Source organism: Vidua macroura, chromosome 13 (assembly GCF_024509145.1).
Source record: "Vidua macroura isolate BioBank_ID:100142 chromosome 13, ASM2450914v1, whole genome shotgun sequence".
NCBI lineage: Eukaryota > Metazoa > Chordata > Aves > Passeriformes > Viduidae > Vidua > Vidua macroura.
Window position 1 is genome coordinate 19,976,073 of NC_071583.1, and position 10,784 is coordinate 19,986,856.

The following is a 10,784-nucleotide window of genomic DNA, read 5'->3' on the forward strand; positions in this document are numbered from 1 at the left end:
CTACCCAAAGACTGGGAAATTGCAGGGGATCTCAGGTTGTGCACGGCCCATGGTGCAGTTTGAGCTCCCTGTCAGCTGCTGCCAAATGCCTTCCTGCAGCGGCTGGGGAGAAGCTGCAGCCAGGCCAGGCTGGGAAACAGCCCTGCAGGCCGTGAAAGCAGCAGCGGGACAGCCAGGCTGCCATGGATCCCTTCCCGCTGTGCCGGGCACGATGTGTCCAGATGTGCAGGGAACGCCCCCGGCTGCTGAGTCCCAGGGGTAGCCTGGGGGAAATGCACCCACCTTGTCCTGCCCGTTCCATTTCCCTCAACGGCTGTCCCATGCGTTTGGATGGTTCCTGGGCTTTCTGGTGTCCTTTAGCTTTGTTCTTTCCCGCTGGAGGACCTTAGAGCAACAGAGTTCCATTTCCCAGGAATGGATCCCACAAAACCAGGGCTCAGCCTGTGGGCTCAGCAGGGACACACTACTCACCCCTGCGATGGGAGCTGGGCTTGCGTGCAACATCCACCAAAGGAGCAGGAAAAGTCCTCCCTGCAGACACACCTGTAACACAACAGCCACAGAAGCTTCTGTCATCTCTGCAGTTCTGCACGAGCAGCACTGAGCCGCAGGAGCGCTGAGGGGACGGCGCAGGGCGAGGGCACAGACGTGCATGGTTCTGTCCTGGCACCTGCAGCAATGCCCCCCTGGCCGAGCTTTGGGCTCTGAGCTGGCAGCTCTCCCAGGGGGAAAGGCCTTGACCTACCCTCAGCATCTCCCAGAGGCTCAATCCTGAATGTGGGTTGGGAAGCCAGATCGCTTTCACCAACAGGGTTATCTGCAAAGAAAGGCAGCACAGAACAGCTCCTGTGTCTCTGCTGAAGATTCTCCTTCAGGCCAGAGTGGCAGAGAGTGCCCCTGGGTGATTGGTGGCCTCCAAGGCACTCGCTCAGCTCTGCCTCCCACTCAGGAGCAGGGGCAGGGGGAGCACGTGCCTGTGGCGGCCCCACACTGGGATGGAAGGAGCCCCTTGCTGGGCAGTCGGGGCAGAAAGGACTCCCTGGAGCTGCCAGCAGCTCTAAACCCAGCCCCAGCCAGGGCCAGGCCTTGGCAGCAGCAGCAGCAGGAGCAGCTCAGGCTCCCTGGGGCCGGCAAAGGAGCTGTGAAAGGCTCAGCCGCGGGGCACAGCCCTGGGCCCGGCCCCTTCCCTCTCTGCTCTTCTCCCTGGCTGCACAGAGCACACGGAAGGACACACTGGCATTGCACATGGGAGGAAGATGGACAGCCAAGTGCTCCTTCCTCCCACTGACAGTGATCCTGTGGGATCGCTCAGGGCTCCAGGACAAGGCTTCTGGAATTCAACAACCTGCCTATTCTTAAGCAAAGTGGCACAAGTGTGAGCTTGTGCCACATTGACTGATTATACTCTAAGTAAAAATGGACTTTGAGAACTTGGCTACAGCTTGTGCCAAGGTCTTCAAACTGTGACCCAGAAGGACGAGCAGGGAATCCATGTCATGATCCCAGTCTAGAAGGGAGCATAAAACAGAACTGCTTCCATGGTGTGCTGGGATCCCCTTTTGCCTCAGGGAACTGGGCACTGCAAGGGGGTCGGCTAAGGCCATGGGAGCCTGATGTCAATGGGCATGGCCAAAGATGCACAGGGGCCTGGGCAGCTCAGGGCTGGCTCCTGCTCACTCTCCATCCTTTTTGCAGGCCCTGTGCAACATCCCTGGAGGGGTGGCTGGAGTAGCCCAAGGGCCCTGGGGCCCTCTCCCTCCCACAGAGGGAAACGTCCCTAAAGCCCTAGGGATAACTGCAGCACGAATGCCAGAACCATTCCTTCCCTCCTGCGCTCCCTCTCTTGGGACAGCTTCCTCAGCCCAAGGGGACATAGCCAGTCCCTCTCAGGACACACTGGAGCCTTCCTTGCTCCTGCCCTCTGCCCTTTCCCCACCATGGGCTCCCTGTGCAGTCTCTCCCAGGTTTCGGGATGTGTCTCCCACAGAGGGACCCCAGCAAGACTGCTCAGTACCCGAGTGCCCTGAGCCTGCTCGGGATAATTCCTCTGGGCTGTGCCGATCTTGTCTGGGCTGTGCCCACACTGCGAAGGAGCAGAAATGGCAGCTCAAACCTCAGCAGGGCTCAGGCCCAGAGGCTCAGCAATCCAAGTTGGCTACCACAGGAGCTCTTACATGTCAATCTCGTAGCCACTCCCTGATTCTTCTTGAAAGTTCTGTATCAGTCACCCCACCTTTGCAATGCTATTTGTCCCAGAACACCGTACCCACCTCTGTTATGTTCCCATAGTTGTTATGCTCTATGTCACTCCCCTGTTGTCTGTCCCTATCGGGCGAGGGGGTTTCCCACCCCTGTTCTCCCGCCCCCTATTTAACCTAATGCCCTCTCTTGTCCTGTCGCCATTTTGCCTTGCACCGACCTGGGGACGGTCGCCCTGCCCATCGCTGTGACCACGCGGGAAATAAAACATTCTCAGGCTCACAAGCAAAGTGTGCCTCTCTCGTCCCTTTGCTTCCTCTCAGCGTGAAGCTACTAAAGCTGCGTACCCACGCCGGAGCGCTCAGCACTAGCAGGGAGGCGAACGCCATAGCCCTGGAGCGCCCGTGCACACGGCGGCTACGGCCTCACCAAAAGGCAGTGCTAGCTGGGCATCCCGGCTGCCTGAGGCCGTAGCGGACCAAAGCCACAAGGAACTCGTATGAACTTTTTGGGCAGGCCAGGGCCCTCCCTTCTCCAAACCACCACCCCTCCTTAGCTGCCTGGGGACCAGGAAATTGCAGGGGATCTCAGGGTGTGCATGGCCCATGGTGCAGTTTGGGCTCCCTGTCAGCTGCTGCCAAATGCCTTCCTGCAGCGGCTGGGGAGAAGCTGCAGCCAGGCCAGGCTGGGAAACAGCCCTGCAGGCCGTGAAAGCAGCAGCGGGGCAGCCAGGCTGCCATGGATCCCTTCCCGCTGTGCCGGGCACGGTGTGTCCAGATGTGCAGGGAACGCCCCCGGCTGCTGAGTCCCAGGGGTAGCCTGGGGGAAATGCACCCACCTTGTCCTGCCCGTTCCATTTCCCTCAACAGCTGCCCCATGCGTTTGGATGGTTCCTGGGCTTTCTGGTGTCCTTTAGCTTTGTTCTTTCCCGCTGGAGGACCTTAGAGCAACAGAGTTCCATTTCCCAGGAATGGATCCCACAAAACCAGGGCTCAGCCTGTGGGCTCAGCAGGGACACACTACTCACCCCTGCGATGGGAGCTGGGCTTGCGTGCAACATCCACCAAAGGAGCAGGAAAAGTCCTCCCTGCAGACACACCTGTAACCCAACAGCCACAGAAGCTTCTGTCATCTCTGCAGATCTGCACGGGCAGCACTGAGCCGCAGGAGCGCTGAGGGGATGGCGCAGGGCGAGGGCACAGACGTGCATGGTTCTGTCCTGGCACCTGCAGCAATGCCCCCCTGGCCGAGCTTTGGGCTCTGAGCTGGCAGCTCTCCCAGGGGGAAAGGCCTTGACCTACCCTCAGCATCTCCCAGAGGCTCAATCCTGAATGTGGGTTGGGAAGCCAGATCGCTTTCACCAACAGGGTTATCTGCAAAGAAAGGCAGCACAGAACAGCTCCTGTGTCTCTGCTGAAGATTCTCCTTCAGGCCAGAGTGGCAGAGAGTGCCCCTGGGTGATTGGTGGCCTCCAAGGCACTCGCTCAGCTCTGCCTCCCACTCAGGAGCAGGGGCAGGGGGAGCACGTGCCTGTGGCGGCCCCACACTGGGATGGAAGGAGCCCCTTGCTGGGCAGTCGGGGCAGAAAGGACTCCCTGGAGCTGCCAGCAGCTCTAAACCCAGCCCCAGCCAGGGCCAGGCCTTGGCAGCAGCAGCAGCAGGAGCAGCTCAGGCTCCCTGGGGCCGGCAAAGGAGCTGTGAAAGGCTCAGCCGCGGGGCACAGCCCTGGGCCCGGCCCCTTCCCTCTCTGCTCTTCTCCCTGGCTGCACAGAGCACACGGAAGGACACACTGGCATTGCACATGGGAGGAAGATGGACAGCCAAGTGCTCCTTCCTCCCACTGACAGTGATCCTGTGGGATCGCTCAGGGCTCCAGGACAAGGCTTCTGGAATTCAACAACCTGCCTATTCTTAAGCAAAGTGGCACAAGTGTGAGCTTGTGCCACATTGACTGATTATACTCTAAGTAAAAATGGACTTTGAGAACTTGGCTACAGCTTGTGCCAAGGTCTTCAAACTGTGACCCAGAAGGACGAGCAGGGAATCCATGTCATGATCCCAGTCTAGAAGGGAGCATAAAACAGAACTGCTTCCATGGTGTGCTGGGATCCCCTTTTGCCTCAGGGAACTGGGCACTGCAAGGGGGTCGGCTAAGGCCATGGGAGCCTGATGTCAATGGGCATGGCCAAAGATGCACAGGGGCCTGGGCAGCTCAGGGCTGGCTCCTGCTCACTCTCCATCCTTTTTGCAGGCCCTGTGCAACATCCCTGGAGGGGTGGCTGGAGTAGCCCAAGGGCCCTGGGGCCCTCTCCCTCCCACAGAGGGAAACGTCCCTAAAGCCCTAGGGATAACTGCAGCACGAATGCCAGAACCATTCCTTCCCTCCTGCGCTCCCTCTCTTGGGACAGCTTCCTCAGCCCAAGGGGACATAGCCAGTCCCTCTCAGGACACACTGGAGCCTTCCTTGCTCCTGCCCTCTGCCCTTTCCCCACCATGGGCTCCCTGTGCAGTCTCTCCCAGGTTTCGGGATGTGTCTCCCACAGAGGGACCCCAGCAGGACTGCTCAGTACCCGAGTGCCCTGAGCCTGCTCGGGATAATTCCTCTGGGCTGTGCCGATCTTGTCTGGGCTGTGCCCACACTGCGAAGGAGCAGAAATGGCAGCTCAAACCTCAGCAGGGCTCAGGCCCAGAGGCTCAGCAATCCAAGCTGGCTACCACAGGAGCTCTTACATGTCAATCTCGTAGCCACTCCCTGATTCTTCTTGAAAGTTCTGTATCAGTCACCCCACCTTTGCAATGCTATTTGTCCCAGAACACCATACCCACCTCTGCTATGTTCCCATAAGTTGTTATGCTCTATGTCACTCCCCTGTTGTCTGTCCCTATCGGGCGAGGGGGTTTCCCACCCCTGTTCTCCCGCCCCCTATTTAACCTAATGCCCTCTCTTGTCCTGTCGCCATTTTGCCTTGCACCGACCTGGGGACAGTCGCCCTGCCCATCGCTGTGACCACGTGGGAAATAAAACATTCTCAGGCTCACAAGCACAGTGTGCCTCTCTCGTCCCTTTGCTTCCTCTCAGCGTGAAGCTACTAAAGCTGCGTACCCACGCCGGAGCGCTCAGCACTAGCAGGGAGGCGAACGCCATAGCCCTGGAGCGCCCGTGCACACGGTGGCTACGGCCTCACCAAAAGGCAGTGCTAGCTGGGCATCCCGGCTGCCTGAGGCCGTAGCGGACCAAAGCCACAAGGAACTCGTATGAACTTTTTGGGCAGGCCAGGGCCCTCCCTTCTCCAAACCACCACCCCTCCTTAGCTGCCTGGGGACCAGGAAATTGCAGGGGATCTCAGGGTGTGCATGGCCCATGGTGCAGTTTGGGCTCCCTGTCAGCTGCTGCCAAATGCCTTCCTGCAGCGGCTGGGGAGAAGCTGCAGCCAGGCCAGGCTGGGAAACAGCCCTGCAGGCCGTGAAAGCAGCAGCGGGGCAGCCAGGCTGCCATGGATCCCTTCCCGCTGTGCCGGGCACGGTGTGTCCAGATGTGCAGGGAACGCCCCCGGCTGCTGAGTCCCAGGGGTAGCCTGGGGGAAATGCACCCACCTTGTCCTGCCCGTTCCATTTCCCTCAACAGCTGCCCCATGCGTTTGGATGGTTCCTGGGCTTTCTGGTGTCCTTTAGCTTTGTTCTTTCCCGCTGGAGGACCTTAGAGCAACAGAGTTCCATTTCCCAGGAATGGATCCCACAAAACCAGGGCTCAGCCTGTGGGCTCAGCAGGGACACACTACTCACCCCTGCGATGGGAGCTGGGCTTGCGTGCAACATCCACCAAAGGAGCAGGAAAAGTCCTCCCTGCAGACACACCTGTAACACAACAGCCACAGAAGCTTCTGTCATCTCTGCAGATCTGCACGGGCAGCACTGAGCCGCAGGAGCGCTGAGGGGATGGCGCAGGGCGAGGGCACAGACGTGCATGGTTCTGTCCTGGCACCTGCAGCAATGCCCCCCTGGCCGAGCTTTGGGCTCTGAGCTGGCAGCTCTCCCAGGGGGAAATGCCTTGACCTACCCTCAGCATCTCCCAGAGGCTCAATCCTGAATGTGGGTTGGGAAGCCAGATCGCTTTCACCAACAGGGTTATCTGCAAAGAAAGGCAGCACAGAACAGCTCCTGTGTCTCTGCTGAAGATTCTCCTTCAGGCCAGAGTGGCAGAGAGTGCCCCTGGGTGATTGGTGGCCTCCAAGGCACTCGCTCAGCTCTGCCTCCCACTCAGGAGCAGGGGCAGGGGGAGCACGTGCCTGTGGCGGCCCCACACTGGGATGGAAGGAGCCCCTTGCTGGGCAGTCGGGGCAGAAAGGACTCCCTGGAGCTGCCAGCAGCTCTAAACCCAGCCCCAGCCAGGGCCAGGCCTTGGCAGCAGCAGCAGCAGGAGCAGCTCAGGCTCCCTGGGGCCGGCAAAGGAGCTGTGAAAGGCTCAGCCGCGGGGCACAGCCCTGGGCCCGGCCCCTTCCCTCTCTGCTCTTCTCCCTGGCTGCACAGAGCACACGGAAGGACACACTGGCATTGCACATGGGAGGAAGATGGACAGCCAAGTGCTCCTTCCTCCCACTGACAGTGATCCTGTGGGATCGCTCAGGGCTCCAGGACAAGGCTTCTGGAATTCAACAACCTGCCTATTCTTAAGCAAAGTGGCACAAGTGTGAGCTTGTGCCACATTGACTGATTATTCTCTAAGTAAAAATGGACTTTGAGAACTTGGCTACAGCTTGTGCCAAGGTCTTCAAACTGTGACCCAGAAGGACGAGCAGGGAATCCATGTCATGATCCCAGTCTAGAAGGGAGCATAAAACAGAACTGCTTCCATGGTGTGCTGGGATCCCCTTTTGCCTCAGGGAACTGGGCACTGCAAGGGGGTCGGCTAAGGCCATGGGAGCCTGATGTCAATGGGCATGGCCAAAGATGCACAGGGGCCTGGGCAGCTCAGGGCTGGCTCCTGCTCACTCTCCATCCTTTTTGCAGGCCCTGTGCAACATCCCTGGAGGGGTGGCTGGAGTAGCCCAAGGGCCCTGGGGCCCTCTCCCTCCCACAGAGGGAAACGTCCCTAAAGCCCTAGGGATAACTGCAGCACGAATGCCAGAACCATTCCTTCCCTCCTGCGCTCCCTCTCTTGGGACAGCTTCCTCAGCCCAAGGGGACATAGCCAGTCCCTCTCAGGACACACTGGAGCCTTCCTTGCTCCTGCCCTCTGCCCTTTCCCCACCATGGGCTCCCTGTGCAGTCTCTCCCAGGTTTCGGGATGTGTCTCCCACAGAGGGACCCCAGCAGGACTGCTCAGTACCCGAGTGCCCTGAGCCTGCTCGGGATAATTCCTCTGGGCTGTGCCGATCTTGTCTGGGCTGTGCCCACACTGCGAAGGAGCAGAAATGGCAGCTCAAACCTCAGCAGGGCTCAGGCCCAGAGGCTCAGCAATCCAAGCTGGCTACCACAGGAGCTCTTACATGTCAATCTCGTAGCCACTCCCTGATTCTTCTTGAAAGTTCTGTATCAGTCACCCCACCTTTGCAATGCTATTTGTCCCAGAACACCATACCCACCTCTGCTATGTTCCCATAAGTTGTTATGCTCTATGTCACTCCCCTGTTGTCTGTCCCTATCGGGCGAGGGGGTTTCCCACCCCTGTTCTCCCGCCCCCTATTTAACCTAATGCCCTCTCTTGTCCTGTCGCCATTTTGCCTTGCACCGACCTGGGGACGGTCGCCCTGCCCATCGCTGTGACCACACGGGAAATAAAACATTCTCAGGCTCACAAGCAAAGTGTGCCTCTCTCGTCCCTTTGCTTCCTCTCAGCGTGAAGCTACTAAAGCTGCGTACCCACGCCGGAGCGCTCAGCACTAGCAGGGAGGCGAACGCCATAGCCCTGGAGCGCCCGTGCACACGGCGGCTACGGCCTCACCAAAAGGCAGTGCTAGCTGGGCATCCCGGCTGCCTGAGGCCGTAGCGGACCAAAGCCACAAGGAACTCGTATGAACTTTTTGGGCAGGCCAGGGCCCTCCCTTCTCCAAACCACCACCCCTCCTTAGCTGCCTGGGGACCAGGAAATTGCAGGGGATCTCAGGGTGTGCATGGCCCATGGTGCAGTTTGGGCTCCCTGTCAGCTGCTGCCAAATGCCTTCCTGCAGCGGCTGGGGAGAAGCTGCAGCCAGGCCAGGCTGGGAAACAGCCCTGCAGGCCGTGAAAGCAGCAGCGGGGCAGCCAGGCTGCCATGGATCCCTTCCCGCTGTGCCGGGCACGGTGTGTCCAGATGTGCAGGGAACGCCCTCGGCTGCTGAGTCCCAGGGGAAGGCTGAGGGAAATGCACCCACCTTGTCCTGCCTGTTCCATTTCCCTCAACAGCTGTCCCATGCGTTTGGATGGTTCCTGGGCTTTCTGGTGTCCTTTAGCTTTGTTCTTTCCCACTGGAGGACCTTAGAGCAACAGAGTTCCATTTCCCAGGAATGGATCCCACAAAACCAGGGCTCAGCCTGTGGGCTCAGCAGGGACACACTACTCACCCCTGCGATGGGAGCTGGGCTTGCGTGCAACATCCACCAAAGGAGCAGGAAAAGTCCTCCCTGCAGACACACCTGTAACCCAACAGCCACAGAAGCTTCTGTCATCTCTGCAGATCTGCACGGGCAGCACTGAGCCGCAGGAGCGCTGAGGGGATGGCGCAGGGCGAGGGCACAGACGTGCATGGTTCTGTCCTGGCACCTGCAGCGATGCCCCCCTGGCCGAGCTTTGGGCTCTGAGCTGGCAGCTCTCCCAGGGGGAAAGGCCTTGACCTACCCTCAGCATCTCCCAGAGGCTCAATCCTGAATGTGGGTTGGGAAGCCAGATCGCTTTCACCAACAGGGTTATCTGCAAAGAAAGGCAGCACAGAACAGCTCCTGTGTCTCTGCTGAAGATTCTCCTTCAGGCCAGAGTGGCAGAGAGTGCTCCTGGGTGATTGGTGGCCTCCAAGGCACTCACTCAGCTCTGCCTCCCACTCAGGAGCAGGGGCAGGGGGAGCACATGCCTGTGGCAGCCCCACACTGGGATGGAAGGAGCCCCTTGCTGGGCAGTCGGGGCAGAAAGGACTCCCTGGAGCTGCCAGCAGCTCTAAACCCAGCCCCAGCCAGGGCCAGGCCTTGGCAGCAGCAGCAGCAGCCGCAGGAGCAGCTCAGGCTCCCTGGGGCCGGCAAAGGAGCTGTGAAAGGCTCAGCCCCGGGGCACAGCCCTGGGCCCGGCCCCTTCCCTCTCTGCTCTTCTCCCTGGCTGCACAGAGCACACAGAAGGACACACTGGCATTGCACATGGGAGGAAGATGGACAGCCAAGTGCTCCTTCCTCCCACTGACAGTGATCCTGTGGGATCACTCAGGGGTCTCGAAGGGAGCAGGGCAATCTTTTTGGAATCCATCAATCTTCAGATGAACTTAAGAGAATTGGCATAAGAGAGCTCTTGCTTGATTGGGACTTGATTATTCTATCAGGAAAGGTACATTGAGAACTTGCCTCCAGCATCTGCAAAGATCCTCAAAGCATCATTCACCAGCATTTCCAAATTATCCATGTCACGATCCCAATCTAGAAGGAAGCACAGATGAGAACCATTTCCATGGTGTGCTGGGATCTCCTTCTGCCTTAGAGAACTGGGCTCTGCAAGGAGGTCAGGTAAGGCTGTGGGAGCCAGGTGGCAAATGGACAAGGCCAAAGCTGCAGAGGGGCCTGTGGAGCTCAGGGCTGTCTCCTGGTCACAGTCCAGCCTCTTTAAGATTCTGTGCAACATCCCTGGAGAGGAAATGGGGCAGCCCCAGGCCCCTGCGGACTCTCTCCCTCTCTTTTCCCCAGGAAACACTCCCTCAAGCCCAGGGGAAAACCATCCCCCAGCGCTTCCTGGCGAGCAGGGAGCGCTCTCCCGGGAAAGGGGAGCCAGGCTGCCGGCTCACCTGCTCCCCGCGCTTGCAACGGAGCAGCCTGGGCAGCCCTGGCAGGCAGGGCCACGGCCAGGAGGAGCGGGAGGAAGAGGCGTAGAGCAAGGGCCATGGTGCCTCGCCCTCTGCCAGTCCCGCAGCTCTTGCTGCCACCGCTGTCCTGACACCGCTGTCCCAATGTCAGCACCACTGCTGCCACCGCCGCTGCTGCTGCAACAGTTGTGCTCAAGGACTGACTGCTCGGTCCTTGTGGTGCTGTGCAGCCACGGGGCTCTGGCACCTCTGTGACCTCAGAGCCTGCTGTGACCTCAGCCTGCTGTGACCCCAGAGCCTGCTGTGACCTCATGGCATTGGCTGTACCCCCAGAGTGTACCCCCATCTGTACAAATGGACTGCCCTGATTGGAAATGTTTTGTTTTATTCAAGGGCCATTGCTCAGCAAAACCTTCAGGGACACAGGGTCTTGTTTCGCTGGAGGCAGCATCTGTAGAGCAACAAGCTGGTCATGCAGCTGTGACAGGGACATCTGGCATGGGCATGGAGATGGGAAATGTCAGGCAGATGTGTCCCAGACTGAGTAGTTTGGCCGTTCTTTGAGTTCTTTGGCCCATTCAGAGAGGAAGCTGTTGAGAGAGGAGGTAGCTGA

At 59.2% G+C, this 10,784-nt stretch overlaps 1 protein-coding gene across 1 annotated transcript; it reads right to left on the reverse strand.

Annotated features, from left to right (window-relative positions):
• Positions 1–8,604, reverse strand: LOC128814119 (uncharacterized). The gene is made up of 11 exons (XM_053989699.1): positions 8,550–8,604; positions 6,257–6,328; positions 5,983–6,054; positions 5,794–5,895; positions 3,501–3,572; positions 3,227–3,298; positions 3,038–3,139; positions 746–817; positions 472–543; positions 283–384; positions 1–11 (listed from the first exon to the last, which is right to left on the reverse strand). The coding sequence occupies exons 1-11, from the start codon at positions 8,587–8,589 to the stop codon at positions 1–3; spliced, it is 789 nt and encodes a 262-aa protein (XP_053845674.1). The 5' UTR covers positions 8,590–8,604.
• Positions 8,605–10,784: the final 2,180 nt, after the last annotated feature.